This window comes from Gobio gobio, assembly GCF_949357685.1.
Source record: "Gobio gobio genome assembly, chromosome: 10".
NCBI classification, from domain to species: Eukaryota; Metazoa; Chordata; class Actinopteri; order Cypriniformes; family Gobionidae; genus Gobio; species Gobio gobio.
The window spans coordinates 10,721,658-10,740,004 of NC_137116.1; the positions used below are offsets into that span (position 1 = coordinate 10,721,658).

General features: G+C 37.2%; 1 protein-coding gene across 1 annotated transcript; it reads left to right on the forward strand.

Moving 5' to 3' along the window:
* Nucleotides 1-14,690: 14,690 nt before the first annotated feature.
* Nucleotides 14,691-16,027, forward strand: LOC307132385 (4-galactosyl-N-acetylglucosaminide 3-alpha-L-fucosyltransferase 9-like; the record flags this gene model as incomplete). Its single annotated transcript, XM_079826648.1, has 2 exons — nt 14,691-14,714; nt 14,916-16,027. Exon 2 carries the CDS (start codon nt 14,924-14,926, stop codon nt 16,025-16,027), a length of 1,104 nt encoding a protein of 367 aa, XP_079682774.1. The 5' UTR covers nt 14,691-14,714; nt 14,916-14,923.
* Between the last annotated feature and the right edge of the window lie 2,320 nt (nt 16,028-18,347).

Sequence of the window (18,347 nt, forward strand, 5' to 3'; positions counted from 1 at the left end):
AGTCACCTCAGATTTTTTAAGTAAATAGTGATGAATTTGTCTACAAATATACTTTTGATGATCATTTCTGATGGTTGTTATTATGACTGATCACTCAGCGAAAAAGTCCCTTTTTCAGGATAATGCATTTTAAAGATAAGATGGTAAAATCCATATCCTTTAAACAATGTTTTTTATGCTTGTCCTTAAAGGGGCACTTCAGCGCTGGGAAGAAGAATGTGTATTTAAACTGTGTCATTTATGTAGTAGAAATGTGAAAATATTTTTTTATTTGGTGCCTTCTAGACTGAGAAAAGACAGAAAATTTATTTTTGTCTCGTGTGAATGAAAGACAACAACTCCCAGAATGTACTTGCTTTGTTGCCCTACGAGGCCACTCCCAAAGCAACGGCTACTGGTTATCACTTGCCCACCGCGGCTCCACCCCACCGTCGTTTTGATATTCATAGTAATAAAATCATTTCGTTCAGTTAGAGAATGGACACTACAATTAAAAACTGAACTTTCAGTAAAAAGTTTCAATAAAGGGTGAGTGAGCCGAACGAAAGTCACGCCACAGACGCAGCAGGAGTCAGATTTCGTTAATCACGAGAGAAGAGCTGAGCAGTGCTGAGGTAAGCACGGCTGTCATTCTCGACGCGTGTCCAGTCTTACGCGTTATCAGATCGCATATGGAAGCTTAACTTTCATAGGAATTCATTGAAAAGTTGAAACACTCACTTTGCTCCGCACCGCTACGTTATGAATGCCCGTGCCGAGCCGAGCGGCCGTGTGCATTTACATTCTGTGAGTGAGATCCCTCCCCTGTGGGCGTGTTGAAAACATGCGGAACAGCTCCTGTAGTGTCTAGCCTCTGTCCAAAAATCCTCAGATAAAGCAAAATGACGATATTTGCATTATCTGAGGATTTTTTCCAGAAATAAAATGCATAATTCTCTCGTCTCAGCGGGATATGAGGGGGGTAAGTACCATAATTTGAATATATTACCGGGTTTCTACTGATACAAAGCTTAATGCTAAATCACTGAAGTTACCCTTTAAGGTTTACATATATTTTAGGTAGACTTATAGTCAATGCCTATACTTGACTTTTTCCAACCAGGGGTATTTGGAACGATTTTGGATGTTGCTTTGAAACAAAAATATGTGATAAATAATAGTAAGTGTGCATTTACCATTACGTGGGACTTAAAGACAATTCTTCATGATATCCAGTCAAATATGATAAAACATTTGTAGTTCAGTGTTGATAAGAGTATGTGAGCCTTGATGAGGCTGAGAAACACTGGCTATCTACAAAATAATCCAGAAATCAAGGATGCCACAGAATATTCACACTAGGCTAGATTATACATTTTATTAGGCCACAGATATGGTTTATTTCAGGCATTGTTGTCAGCACTCTGCAGTGCTATATAGTCACCGAATCACTAATCAAACTATTCAAATACATTTTAAAGCCTCACAAATAAAACACACCAAAGAGTAAAACATTGAGCATTCATGTTTGCTCATGTACTACGTACATGTCAAACACATGTTAGCTCTGAATGCCTGTTATCAATCATGTCAAACGGCTCAGATTATTGATCATGTTACACAAACAATGCATTGTTTTGAACTCTTGCAGTTTATGCTTGACATTGAAACTTGTATTACCTTTAAACAGTTGAGGATTGTGCATTATCAGCACATCAAATATTCAGAGTACCAGTAAGAAGATTTAACTCTCAATGTTATTTTGGTTTCAGGGTGTGGACAAAAGGACATTGGTGTAAGAAAGATTGTCTAGACTGTCTTTGGTGCCTTTTATTTTCTCTAGTTAATGATTTTAACATTAGCTCAGTGTTTAAAGAGCTCAGTGTAATGGGCTCTATTTACACTAGCTGATTTCTGTTGAAGTCTGGGGTTAGGGTATTTTATTATTGTCGGTTTCATAATAAAATAGATTATTATGAATGTATTTTATAATTGTTGGTTTCAGTTCATGCTTTGAGCCTTCTTGAAGATGTGACCCTTTTGTTCTTTCAAACTTGTATACTCATGCCTTGTTAGCCTGACTCCTTATATTAGGGCAGGCTCTGATTTGTTTACAAAATTGAACAAAAGCCTTGCTTGTGCAATGGAAATGTTTGTTTTGTGGTTCCTCTCTCTCTCTCTCTCTCTGTGCGCATGTGCAGGCGTTTGTTGAGTCGAGTGAGTGGTGAGTGTGTGGTCTTTTGTGCCCGCTGTGGGTTTAAAAGATTATCTCTTTCCCCCTTTTTTTGTTTGTTTTGTTGTTTGGTTAAAGTTTTTTGTGAATTTAATAGAGAAGCCAACTTATTAACTGAGCGCCTAAACCAGTCTTCATACTAGTGTGTGTCCAGAAATGGTATGATAGTTTCATCCTTACATCTGCTATATAACACAATATTTTGTAGTCCAGAGATTCTTTATGTTAGTGAATAAAAACATAGATCCGCTGTGTATAGTTTATGTATTTTCTCATTAAAACCAAAGATGTTAATTATTGATTGTATATCAAGAACAGGGACACATCACAATGGGTTGTGGGTTTGTGATTTCAATGGAACGAATAAAGTCTCCACAACAGCAATCGATTGAAACGCTAGTCTGTGCATGAGCTACCGATACTGAAAACAGCGGCCACGAGCTCTGCATGATTTCAAAAACACTTTCCAGTGCCAGATCGCCTCTTATGTAACTCTACTAATCAACTAAAGATGCTTAATTTGTATTAGATACAACAACTCAAGCCGCAAGAAAAGCCGCTATCTGCCGCAGGGCCGGCCCTGACCAATTTGCTGCCCTAGGCAAGATTTTACTTGGTGCCCCTTGTATCAAGGTTTAGCACTACATGTTTTCAGTCTAAGTTGCAGAAACACTGGTACTGTTTTCTTTTTTTAATGCATTGATGTTTTTTTTTTTTATTGTTGTTGTTTTATATGATGTCCAGTCCATTCTATCCCATCATTATGTTCATGATATTATTATTATTATTTTTTTTAAAAGGCTGATGATAGTTAAACTATACAAAAATAGCACCTATGCCACATTATAGCCTAAACACAAATAACAAGTAATTGCATCTAGCATTCATGCACAAACTATTGAGAACTAGCAAAAGTGTTTGTTTTCCAATAGATGGCAGCAAACTTCCACTAATATGCACATTCATGTTTTTTCACCAAGAATTAAACTGAGAAATTTAGATATTTAATGTGAAATTTACATAAAATGTTGCTATTTTAAATAAACCTGTATATAAATATCATTACTAATGTTTTTTCACCAAGAATTAAACTGAGAAATTTAGATATTTAATGTGAAATTTACATAAAATGTTGCTATTTTAAATAAACCTGTATATAAATATCATTACTAATTTCGGCAAATACAATTTAAAATGTCAATTTGTCCCCTTAAAACTGCACAACTGTAGAGTAAAAACATTAGGCTATTAAAAAAATGATATTACATGCTTTTATTAAAAACAGACATGATTTTGTTTTTACAAAATACACTGTCTGTGGCCACTGGGGAACCCAGAACAGCTGCTTGCATATAGTTTAAGGTAAAACTGCAATTAATTAGCGTACATTAGTATTTTACTACTATGCAATTAAATAAACTGTTCATTCATCACATCACTTTACCTCTGTCTTTACACTGCAAAAAATGCTCTTCTTATTTAGTAACTTTTTTCTTGTGTCCAGTCCAAACATCAAAAAATTCTTAAATCAAGATGTATTTAAAATGACATTCGATAATGTTTTGCTTGTTTTCTGGGGGAAAAAATAAAAAAAAAGTGAGTTTTAGCTTAAAACTAGCACAATTATCTGCCAAATGGGGTGAGAAAAATTATCTTATTTCTGTTAGGGACAGAAACAAGATTTCAATCAGAAACAAGATTATTTTTCTCACCCCATTGGCAGATAATTTATTTGTTTTAAGCATAAACTCACTTAAGAAAAAATATTATTTTACTTATCTAGTAAATGCATCTTGGTTTAAGAGTTTTTAGATAATTAGACTAGAAACAAGACAAAAATACTAAATAAGAAGAGCATTTTTGCAGTGTTTCCCTTATCTTGCCTGCATCAGAAAGCTTCTGTTTTTTATGACACTACAATTCGGCCATCTGTCATAAATTATCAGGCAACTTTCACCGTGTCTACACCTGGAGCGAGCGGCCAAGCACCCTAAAAAATGAAAGCAATCCTGTCTACATTAGATGCGGCGAGAGGCGACGCGACACAACAAATTCCCAACGTTACGCCCGTTTCACACATACTCCGTTTGCAGTGCGTATGCGGTGCGTATTTTTTTCCGTACCCATGTTAACGGATTACAGCTTTCACACTGCGCGCGGATGCTGTCCGTCAGTCCGTTCCAGGTGCGTTGCGTCTGCAGCAGTCCGGCGATCGTTTCCGTACCGAGTCTATTTTTTGCTGTGCTGCACTGCGTAATTAAAGTGACAGCACAATGTTCGCTTTAAAATAAACATGTACTGACACGAAAATCTAGTAATTTTACCACAGATGTATGTCATTTAAAATATACTCTGTTTCAAAGTCACACATGGCTTTTTTTTCTCGGGTAAAGCAAGGAAACGACACCTTACCTGGCATTTAGGTTAAAAAAATTGAAATAATGAAGAGCACGTACGTTCCTGGAGGTGGAAAAACAAAAAGGTCTTTATGACCTGCTTTTAAAAGGGTTTAAAAACGAAAGAGAAGACGAGAGTCGGCTGTTTCTATTGTAAGTTTCTAATTTAAAATGTTTATAGGCTATAAGTTATATTTCAATGTTTTGCCACTTGTGTGAGCTAAAGTAGGCTATAGGCTATATAAAGTTATATAGGCTATATAAATATAAAGTAATGAATTGAATAAAACGTTGTTTAAATGTACTACGTTAAAACGTGACATCTATGAAAGTGTAAACAAAGAGAATTGCAATTCTGACAAGCCATGTTCAGTAACAACTTTTGGATTTGAAATGAAAATAATAATGAATAAATGCTGTGTTTGTGGTACAACCGCGGATCAGTTGCGCGCTGCAATATGCAAGCACAACAGCGCGTGCTGCTCCTGCACCGCATACGCAACGCAACACGCACCGCATACGCACTGCAGACGGAGTATGTGTGAAACGATCACGCGTTATATTTCTGACGCACTTCAAGTAGCTCGGCGGGGGAGATTGGTGAGGTGAACCGGGAAGACGCGGGGGAATCGGTTACGTTTTTTTGCGCTTTATTTGGTAATATTTCAAATTAATATGAATAAAATAGTATCATTAATACATTTTGGCGCCCCTATGGATGAGTGGCGCCCCTAGCATTTGCCTATTCCGCCTATGCCACGGGCCGGCCCTGATCTGCCGCCATCACTGCTGCTGATACTTCAGGTGCGTCTCAATCAGCTCCCTAGTTCAGTAGGGCACTGATCAGGGAGTAAGCCCATTGACTTATGTCCTGATCAGTGCCCTGACTACTGAATTTTACTACTGAGCTGATTGAGACGCATGCAATGACAACATAAACAATCCGCTTCTTCTTCGGCTTTTCAACATGCCCGTGGACACTGCCTCCTTGCGGTCTGCATGTGTAATTGCAAATTGACGCGGACAACAACGCAGAAGTATAAATGAAAACCAATGCGTAACTTGCGGCGTAGAGGATACGGCGTAGGTCCGACACAGAAGTATAAATCAGCCTTCAGGGAGCTAATGTTCTAAATTCACTCACGTGGCGCCACAGAGTGAAGATGGTGGCGGCGGGGAGTGTGGAGGAGTGTAGTGTGCCGGTTGGTGATGCAGTGGGTCATGAATGTGTGTTAGCGGCGTTTAAAATGAACAACTCGATTGTGCTGTTTTTAAGTACAGTATAGAGAAAGCGAATGAAGTGGTTGGAAAGGGAATAAACATGCGTGGATTATTTACCCCAGTACTACCTCTTTCTACCCCGCTAAAAAAGGTGCCGTTTCTAATGTACCCCCTTTTATTAAGGACGAGATGCTGACTAAGGAATTGTCACTCTTTGGCAAACTGATTGCTCGTCCTTCTGACGTCTGCCGCTGGCTCTGATGTCTTCAGATATAATTCGTCTTCTAACGGGCGATCTTTGGTCTCATGAATCTATAATTTGTTCCCTGGCAAATCGTTTTGACTGAGGGCAAAGTGAAGTTTCATAACTTTATATTTTTAGGCTATTAAACACACTAACTGACATTTAACAAACATGACTGGGTTGTGTTTTATGTCATAATTCATTTTATTACAGTGATAATCACACTTGTCTGAACCACATATTAATGTTTTTTTTTTATGTAAACGAAAAGAGGCAGGGTTTTTAATATTTCGTTTTGTTATAAATAGGCTATAGGCTACATGCAATAACATTGCCTGCACTACATTTTTTAATGAAAATGAAAAGAGGCAGAGTGGTGTTTAATCATATATTTTGTTTTATTGTAGCTTAAAATATACATATACACTGAATAACACAATCAAGAACGCTGCTGTTCCATTAGCAAAGTACCGGGCTATTGTCCTCCCGTCCTCGGGAGTTCGTTCTCCAGAGTTGAATTTGCGAGCCTGAATTAACCACGGACGCAAGTCAGAACTTCGCGTAGGCCTACTTGGTATAGAGAAACGTATATTTTAGGCTACAATAAAACGAAATATGTCATAAAATACCACTGCCTCTTTTCATTTTTTTTATTTATTTTTTTTTACAAAAAAATCTTAAACATATTAGCCACACAAATGTTGTTCAGGCACAATGATTATTATATGTACATTGATTATCTTATATATTTATAACAAAACGAAGTATAAAACACAATCCTGCCTCTTTTCGTTTAGATTAAATAAAATAATAGGCCTATATTAAACATTAATATGTGGTTTAGGTAAGGTGACCAGATTTCTGAAATGGAAACCGGGGGCATTTCCTATGTGAGTGGTCAAAACATCACTAAAATCTAATTTGTTATTATCTTTAAATTAAAAAACGGGACAATATATTTTTAAATGTTTTTGTTTGTTTATTTGTTGTTGTTGTTGTTGTTGGCTCTCTATATTATTAGTAACATTAATAATTATTATGATTTAGTTTGATTATTAGGATTTTTATGTGGATTTAATACAATTCAACGCACCCGCAAAAAAAAAGATTTTTTTTTTTAAAAAACAGTTAATAGTTATAACATGAATTAACAAAAACACATTACAAAAATAAAACATAAATATGATAAATAAAACTATTTAAAAAATATTTTAACATTTTATAATTGTATTTAATATTTACATTTTCACAAGTTTATACTACTATATAAGTAATAAATAATACTTTTTTTTTTTTTTTACTCCAAATGTTTTATTAGGCTTGTGCTTAAAAATAACTCTATCCTAAATTGGTCTTGTTTTGCATTTTAGGCTTATTTTAAGCAGAAATTATGTGTATTCTGGATGTGTTGCAAGTGACAAAACAATGCCGTTCCCCGTTGAGAACTCTGTTATAAAACACATGCAAACATTACTTTAATTGATGATAATGTCGCTCAGGGCTGCGTTTCCCAAAACCATCGTAAGCTTAAAGCTACACTGTGTGATATTTTCCCCCATCTAGTGGTGAACATGTATATGACCATCCAGTGAATTTTAGTTTCTGTTCTGTTCAATTCCGATTTCGTTTTAACTCCTACGGTGGCCGATTTAGTCCAAGATTAATATGGCTTCCAGTTCGACCTCGTCCACATTCGACACGGTGCCTGATATTCTGTGCGCAGTGGGATGGTTGGAACTCAACTGGCCTAATTATTCGGCTAGAAAGAACTGCAGCTAATCCAGAGTGAACTTTGATGATAGTAATGTTTATTCAGTCATCCAATTGCAAGGCATAAACAGGTTTGCATGGATATGTACATAAATGTGGTTTCTGTGAGAGAACAAATTAGGATGGTAAATATACATGATAATGGCATGACAGAATATACACAGTAAAGAACTGTATAACTATACTTATAAGTTACATTTGTATAATGTAACCGTAAACCAGAGCTTATTGTACCACATATAGGCGCTAAATGCAGCTGCATTAAAAGGAGCGGAGCTGCCGCTGCTAACAAGCGGTGTCCGGTTACAAAAGTGTGTGCGCAGGTTTAGCTCTGTATAACAAGTGTTAATATGCCGATCAGACCTGATACATATTTCCATCAACATACATTACAAGCAAATATTTTCTATAAACGAATAAACATTGTTAATAACTGAATGACTATTCAAATAGGTGAGCATTACGCTATTGTATTTTGACACAAAAATACTTCTGAGGTAACATCAACTGAATTACATGATGACACACTCTGAAACACATCCACAATGACAATAACTATTATTACTTACGGAGTTATTAACGCACAGAAATACCACACAAGGAAAAACAGACTTTTGAGGAATAAACAAGCCAGGAAAACTCCATATAACTCTGTTACTGGAGCTGCTGAGATGAAAACTCTCTGCACATGCACCAGACAAGTCTGAACAAGTTGACGCGCACAGTGTTAAAACCGGTTAAAACGCGAAAGGCGAAGCTTGAATTTACGGGTATGTCCCTCTTTGGCTAATGTACTTTCAAGATGGAGGGGCAACATGGCGACCACCATTAGATCCCATTACCTTATGTATTTTCAATGGCATATTATAAACTTACGAGAATACTTTATTACTTGAAAGAAGTAAATATACATTAATGAGCACATATATTTTTGAAAGAACTAAGTGTTTTTAGCTAAGAATAGACTAAAAAAGTTACACAGTGTAGCTTTAAGTTGATCGTAGAACAATTGCCACATGGTCTCTACGATCAACTTAGGCTTACGATGGTTTTGGGAAATGCAGCCCTGCTCTCTGTTACGTTCTTTTAGTAGCCTAGTAGACGTTGCCGCCCATTTGGTCACATGTCTTAGCGATCTCTATATATTTTTGAAAGACTTTTATGACAGGCGACTGACATATTGTGACTCGTAACGTTAACTTAAGTTAAGTTAGTTGGCTAGCTAACTTTTATCACACATTGAAGGTTTCCCAGACAAAGAGGTGACAGTGGGAAGTTGATGATTCTGAACAACAACGATTTCAGAGCTCGAATTCGAGCATCAGGTACGGATTTCAGATATCAAAATATAATCTGAAAAGAGGCAATATCTGTATTAAAGGAAGAGCTGCATGATTAATTGTAAAAAGAATATTAATTCAAACACCTACATCATCTTATTCTTAAATTACAATTATTCTGCTATTTCTATTAAAACCTTTGACAAGTAGGATTACAGGAAAAAAATCGTGATTCATCCAGAATTGTGCAGTTCTAGTTCACCCAAATATGAAACTCTGCTGGCCAAGATATGACATATATATCTATGTTTATATGACATATACATATTGGATGGCCTTAGGGTGAATACATTATCAGCTCATTTTAATTTTTGTGTGAACTATTTCTTAAGTAAGTGTGTGTGTGTGTGTGTGTGTGTGTGGTTTTTAGGGGGATGGAATAAACATCCAACTGCAGGCCAGTTCCAGGGCATTTTCCGGTGTCTCATGGTCCGGTGCGGTGTCTCTCCAAGCACTTCAGGGAAAGTGGAACCACAGGATGAGACCCTGTCGCTATCAGGGGTCTGTTCTTCGTATGTGGCTAACTTAGTTAGCTGGACTTGATTGTTGCCGATTTGGCATGATCTTGGATTGTTTGGTTCTTCGAAGCTCATCCGGGGGCCGGTTGCATAAACCATTAAGACTAGTCTTACAAGTTAGACATACATTTTTTTCTTTAAAGGGTTAGTTCACCCAAAAATGAAAATTCTGTCATTAATTACTCACCCTCATGTCGTTGGACACCCGTAAGACCTCCGTTCATATTCGGAACACAAATTAAGATATTTTAGTTGAAAGCTGATGGCTGAGAAAGGCTTCACACAGGCCTCCATTGGCATTCAGTACATTGACACTTCCAAGATCCATGAAAGGCACTTAAAACGTCGTTACAAAGTCTATCTCACCACAGTGGCTCTACAATAATCATACAATGCGACGACAATAGTTTTTGTGCGCAAAAAAAAATCAAAATAACACCTTTATCCAACTTGTTCTTGTCTTCCGTGTGCGCCTCCACGACGCATGCGCGAGAATATGACGTAGCGCCGGTGTTCGGGAATCGATGAAATACACACTTAAGCCCCATTTTGAGCACTACGCCGAGACCTAAAGCACGATCAATGTAGAATCCAACAGCTTAGACACGCGCGTCTTCCTCTGCTCGTAAACAAATCGCTTCTGGGTCATATGTCCGAACGCCGTATCTGCGTCATATTCTCGCGCATGCGTCGTGGAGGCATACACGGAAGTCGAGAACAAGTTGGATAAAGGTGTTATTTTGATTTTTTTTTGCGCACAAAAACTATTGTCGTCGCATTGTATGATTATTGTAGAGCCACTGTGGCGAGATAGACTTTGTAACGACGTTTTAAGTGCCTTTCATGGATCTTGGAAGTGTCAATGTACTGAATGCCAATGGAGGCCTGTGTGAAGCCTTTCTCAGCCATCAGCTTTCAACTAAAATATCTTCATTTGTGTTCCGAATATGAACGGAGGTCTTACGGGTGTCCAACGACATGAGGGTGAGTAATTAATGACAGAATTTTCATTTTTGGGTGAACTAACCCTTTAAGACTGTTCATAATTTTTTTTTAAATCAGTTACATAAAAACATAGACTGGCTTCATTTGATACGAAAAGTAAGACTGAATGCCACTTGCCTAACTGCTAGTGGCTCATAATAGATCTTAAGACACTGTCTTAACATAATGGCTTAGTTTATGCAACTGGCCCCTGGACTTGCTGTCATAGCAACAGGTCCGGAAACTCAAACCTGCTTAGGAGCGGTTTATTTCATGTAAACAGGATTAGGTTGCATACTTAAAATCTGTCCCAGCCACTGCTACTTTATTTCAAGAGTTCATTACTGACCCTGGGGCAATAATAATTTTAAATAAAAATAATATAAAAATGAGTATTTGAAAATAATATTATAATACTATAATGTTGTGTATAGTACTATACACACAGCCACTTGATTGAGAGATTTATTTGTGATGGAATATATTATCATTTTATCAGAGGTTTACACACGTACAGTTAAAAGCCAGGTGACGTTGCTGTCTTGCCACCAGCCAATCGCTGCATTGCTGATCGTGGTTTCGAGTATCTGCCCTCTTCAGGGAACACAAGAACATGCAGTAATCTCAGATAACTTAATCCAGATATTTTAATCCAATCCGCAAATTTGTTTGAAGAACCAAATTATCCAGAGATCAGTGATCACGATTAAAGATCTGGGTCAAATCATCTCAGATGTATTAAGCGAGGTACGAAAAACGGACCCCAGCTGTTGAAATGTAATCTCTAGCAGTAGAAGAATCTGAGGAGCTTCCATCCCTTTTGTAAACGTTTCTGCACTTGTGTGTGACCACAGCTTCCTGCCAACCCGCTTTGGTAGCCTTGTGGACAATGCCCTGGTGTACATTTCAGGTTTTGTGTTTTTCTGTGATGTGTGCCATGGTGACCCTACAAAGGATGACTGATTATAGATGATTGATGGTTAATATACAGCCTTTTGTTATTGTTGTTATTATTATTATACCAATACTATTATTGTACCTACCAGTCACTATTTAATTTACTATTTTTATTATTGTCTATATTATCCTGCAATTGATATTACATTGTATTTGCTATTATTATTATTATCGTTATTATATTATACCACTTGCGATTATCAATCTATTATAGTTATGCTGGTAAATTATTGTACTTTTCACTAGTCACTATTTAACTATGTTTTATTATTGTCTCTATTCTGTAATTGATATTTCATATTGCTATTATTATAGTATAGAAGTAGATGTCAGTTTCACTGATCACAGCATGTGATTGGCTGTTCACTACTGATGTCACAGCTAAAATCCTAAACTCAGGATCAAAGCCTGAGTTGACAGAGAAAGCTGATGATCAGCATCATGGGACCAACAAAGCCTGAATAGATTGGTTTGGTTTTGTCAACTCGAAACTAATCCTGTAACCCTGAGTTTGTTAAAATACCATCATGGTACAGGCCCCTGGAGCAGGTTAGCTGTGGAGCGTAAGTTACTATGGAGATGAACACAGCTAAAAGCCAAACCACTTTAATGGTACCTTAAACCCAGGATTGGCACAAACTAAGCTTAAACATATCTGGCTAGCCAGCTAAACCGGCTTCATGGTATAGGCCCCCGTTTACTTGCATTTGTTTACAGTGCAGTCTTGCCCTCAGCAATATGGCGGACGCGTTGACGTATTGCAGCAACGTTCTAAAGCGGCCAATAGGGCGTCTATGTATTTATTATGTCTATGGGCATTACCATAGCGGCTTTACTGATCGTTGCGTCCGTTGGTGCAAGATGCATTCTGGGATACCGATCTCTCTGAAGTCTCCTCTCGATGCATCCTCGATAAAAGTGGCGGATCAAGGACACATCCGGGGATTTGAACTGTACTTGTCTATGGCTAGATGTGAACTTTGAATTGGAACAGTATTTGGGCAGCGACTGATGACGTTTCACAAGTCCAAGAGAACACAAGTACAGACAAGTACGCATATTGAGAAACGGCCCTTGCCTGCACTTTTTTCACTCCTCCCCTCACTGCAGCTGCCTACTCTCCCCTATATTTCACATTTCAGGCGAGGCAAGGTGCATCTCAAACAAGCCTAATGGCTTGGTTAGCAATGGCCGCGCCTATGGGTGGTACGCTTTCCGGGGGCTGGGCTACCCCCTTGGTATTTGCGTGCATGAAAATAAACCGAAATAAACGCATGCGGAGCACTCTCTCACATAGCACAGCACACAAAAGTAAGTATATTTTTCTATTTGTATGTAGTTTGTGTTTTACACCGTTTCAGTGTTCTGTTATTATATAACAATCTTTCTATTTACTTTACTCCCTGAACTTTTTTGGACACAAATCCACCTGTTTTCACTCAAAAACGCCTAGAATAATATTATAATAAATTATAACTTGCTGAGGGATTGTTACATGTTGACAACATCTCATCTGTAAGTCTAAAACAACCAAGTCTAACTTTCTAAAGGAAAAAAAATCCAAACTTCATAAAGTTCTGTTTGAATTTTTGCTGCCGTTTTTCTTAAAATTCTATTTATTGAATCCATTCTCAGACTTAATAAATGTAAAACTGGGACTTCAAATGAGCTAGATGGACACTGCATGTTCTCCTGTTTAAAATTATACATGACACCTGATGCTAACTGCAAGAATGGGTGAGAAAAACAAAGAAAAGTAGAGGCAAGTCAGGCGCCCCAAAAATGTTCTAGGTCTTGTCATATTCACTTTACGTGGGTTTATTCTTAAAACACGAGATGACAGCACCGTGACTGTTTCATCATAACTTTTTAATGCAGCACCGTGACCGAACACACGCTGTCAGACCATGGACCTAGTACACATCGACTTCCGTAACGACACCGCCCTCTAGCGGGACTCTGCTGTAATAGCATCAAATGAACATGCAATTACTACAAGTCTATATGCATATACTACAGGGCCCGTATTCATAAAGATTCTAAGAGTCCTCTCAGAAAACTCCTAATTTAGCTTAAAAACTTTTACGTAGGAGTCTTAGCTTAAGAGCTATTCAGGATCCATCTGAGAGCAACTCTGAGCAAGGAAAATACAAAAACTTTTATCTTAGTTAAAAGGAGGGGCTGACCCCGTTGCTACGTATGACACACTCTCTCACTCACACACACACACACACACACACACACACACACACACACACACACACACACACACACACACACACACACACACACACACACACACACACACACACACACACACACACACACACACACACACACACACACACACACACACACACACACACACACTATAAATATATGTATATAAATCCTTTTATTATTTACCATGCTGTTAATTTTCTATAAGGTATTTGATTGGCTTAGAACTATAAACATTGTTGCAATCTTTCCAATTACACTGATTGCTGGCATGTCTATTTAATTGGTGGTTTGAAAGTTGGGTTTATTATTGTTTAATGCAACAAACATGATCCCTGCACGATCTAATCTATAGCGTCTTATTAAGTCACTGTCATCCATTGTCTGCAACACATTTCTTCTCCCTCTTCGTCTTTCAGCCATTTTCTCCGCTGCTAAAGAAACTCTTAAGCCTCTTAAAAGTCCTCATCCGTGCTCCTAACAAATTTGACCTTAAGACCTCTTTTAAGGGTTAAGATGCTTTCTGAATTACTTTTTTCTTTAATAGGATTTTTTAGTTAATTTTAAGAGTTTCTAAGAATTTCTAAGAACTTTCTTAGAATTTTGTCACTAGGAGCTACTCTTTGCATTAAGATTCTTTATGAATACGGGCCCAGGTCTTTAAGGGTTAACTGGTTTGGGTGTTTGGTTAGAGGACTATGCCAGGAGGGATGGGTTCATAGTGATATTTGCATAATGAACTGTGATTGGTCTGTGTCATACATATCTTCTCAAGCACTGGTACATCCGTGTAGGTGTTACAAACCCAAACAACCAGGTTTTTTCTTCCATTCTTTTCACGGAATTAGTCAGGTGAGGAACTAAAATAACTGCATTCATTTAAAACTCACTTTAAAAAAAGTCTAAAATGGCTTAACCAATAAAATGTTTAATTTTCATATAGCTGTCTCCCAAAGAGCTGTGAACTAACTCTAGTCTTTTTATTGAGGAATTTATGTTTGTTCTTGTCTGTGAAAGCAAATAATCACATTTTCTTTCAATATTTCTCTTGAGATCCAAAAATGTCAAGCACAAATGGCTCATCGCTGGGTCGTCTGGGTCTAATCGTGACGTTTGCAGGTGTCATCTCTCTGAGTGTCGTGTTCTTCTGGTTTCCACCTTCAAACAACTGTCCACATCCTCTTCCTAGACCCAAAGAATACATCACAGCCAAGAACAAGAGCTCTTCTACTGAAGCAGTGGAAGACAAACCTATACTTCTGCTGTGGACCTGGCCTGAAAATTACAGGTTTGACCTGAGGGACTGCAAAAAGTATTACAATATTGACAACTGTCAGATAACGGATGATAGAGCTCTCTACAGCAATACAGATGCTGTCTTGATTTTTCACAAGGGCATAAGTTGGGACCTGTCCAACCTTCCTCCGTCTCCTCGTCCTCCGTTCCAGAGGTGGATATGGTTACATGTGGAATCACCGACCAACACACACAAAATACCAGGTCTGGAAAACCTGTTCAACCTCACTCTCAGCTACAGACAGGACGCTGACATTCCTGTACGGCTGCGCTTGACCACCAGGAAGAAACCAGATGAGGGGTTTGTAATTCCCAAAAAAGACAAACTGGTGTGTTGGATTGTGAGTAACAATGCTGCTTCAACAGGTGTCGGAGCAAGGAACCAGTTTTACCAAGAATTCAGCAAGCACATCCAAGTGCATATGTTCGGGAGGGCTTATGCAACGTTCTTAGATTATAGCCACTACTATCCTACCATGGCTAGCTGCAAGTTTTACCTTTCCTTTGAGAACTCCATCCACAAGGACTACATCACTGAGAAGATAAACGGGCCGCTTGCTTCAGGGACCGTCCCTGTGGTTTTGGGTCCTCCCAGGAAAAACTATGAGAACTTTGTTCCTGGCAATGCCTTCATTCACGTGAATGACTTCCCAGATCCAAAGTCGCTAGCAGAATATCTGCTTCAGCTGGACAAGGACGAAGAAGCATATAGCAGGTTCTTTACCTGGAGGAAATATCTCACTCCAACTCCTCATTTAGTACAAAAGAACCTTGAGTTTGTTCTGCCTATTTGCTCTGCCTGTGACCATATAGCACGACACAGAGAATATAAAGAAGCTCATGATATCTATGAGTGGTATTTCAACTAAAGTCACCTCTGATTTTTTAAGTAAATAGTGATGAATTTGTCTACAATATATTTTTGATGATCTTTTCTGATGGTTGTTATTATGACTGATCACTCAGCAAAAAAGTCATTTTTTTCAGGATAATGTATTTTAAAGATAAGAAGGTAATATTCAGATCCTTTAAACAGTGTTTTTTTAATGCTTGTTCTCAAGGTTTACATATTTTAGGTAGACTTATAGTCTAAGCCTATACTTGACTATTCCCAACCAGGGGTATTTGGAACGATTTTGAATGTTGCTTTGAAACAAAAATATGTGACAAATAATAGTAAGTGTGCATTTACCACTTTACCACTTACCAATTCTTCGTGATATCCAGTCAAATATGATAAAACATTTGTAGTTCGGTGTTGATAAAGAGTATGTGAGCCTTGATGAGGCTGAGAAACACTGGCTATCTACAAAATAATCCAGAAATCAAGGGTGACACAGAATATTCACACTAGGCTAGATTATACATTTTATTAGGCCACAGATATGGTTTACTTCAAGCATTGTTGTCAGCACTCTGCAGTGCTATATAGTCACCGAATCACTAATCAAACTATTCAAATACATTTTAAACAGGGCCGTGCAGAGAGTTCGTCAGGGGCAGGGGCTCAAATGTAAAAAAGGGGCAATATGTAAATATATATATATATATATATATATATATATATATATATATATATATATATATATATATATATATATATATATATATATATATATATATATATATATATATATATATATATATATATAATACCCTGTTCGTCCCTGTTCGGGCGAACCAGCCTCTTACTGCATTTCGTTGCCTTGTACCTGTACTTGTGTAATGACAATACAGTTGAATCTAATCTAATACACATTATATATATATATGTATGTATGCATGTATGTATGTATGTATGTATATATATGTATGTAATACAGAAAAAACAGTAGCCTAATATTGTGAAATATTATTACATTGTATTCTTTTTAACTTTTTATTAATCAAAGAATCTTGAAAAGAGTATCACAGTTTCCATCATTGACATTAAATCCTCATATTAGAATGATTTCTGAATGATCATGTGACACTGAAGAGTGGAGTAATGATGCTGAAAATCCAGCTGTGATCACAGGAATAAATTATATTTTAAATTATTTTAAAATGAAAACCATTATTTTAATATATTTCGCAATATTGCTGTTTTTTATCAAATAAATGCAGGCTTGATGAACATAAGAGACTTCTTTCATAATGCTGCATAATATAAAAAAAATGGTAATATAATAAAGTCCTTTCATGTAACCATTTTGCCAGCTTACACTTCACATAATAGGCCTGTAGGAGCCGCTGGCACTTGGGTTTTGTTAACTTTGATAGTGTCATGAAATAGTAAACGGTGTATCAATATACATAAATACAAGTGAATTTAACACTACTTACCATTAATGCGACTTTTGCTGCTGTGGTTTTGTGCAGAGATTTGTTTGTTGTCAGTTAAAATCCATTTTGTCAGTGATGCAATTTATAAAATGAGACAAACCGCAGGAAATTGTTCCACAAACGTTAGTTCGTCTGTCCATGTAATTTTCAACCGATTTATGAATAAGAACAGAAAATTACCGTTTCATATCACCCAATGGAATTTGAACTTGCTTTGCCAGATCACGATTGGTTGGTGTATATACATGACAAACGAGCATTGGTGAATTGTGTAATACTTTAAAATATAAATAGCTAATATATAGATTTTTAATTAAATCAACACATTAGCTCTGATTATGGATGAAAAAAAAAATATTGGTTTACTTTTTTCACGCGAGGCCACACACTCTCTGAAAGGACCATATTTGGCTCGAGAGCCGTTTCCGAACAGTGGAAAATCAGCTGTCAATCAATACGCACGCGACCCATAGCAACGCGTTATGGCAACGCCTCAACAGAAATTGTCCGACTTTTTAGCCTTTCGTTACTATTGTATGCATTGTCATGTTATAATAATCACATTTATTTAGTTTTATTGACCACGATATTATCATTGATATTTGTCTGAGAGGGGCACTTTTGATTCATTTTGAAAAAGGGCAGGGGCTCGAGCACCCAAAGCCCCCCCCCTCTGCACGTGCCTGATTTTAAAGCCTCACAAATAAAACACACCAAAGAGTAAAACATTGAGCATTCATGTTTGCTCATGTACTACATACATGTCGAATCATGTTAGCTCTGAATACCTGTTATCAATCATGTCAAATGGCTCAGATGATTGATCATGTTACACAAACAATGCATTGTTTTGAACTTTTGCAG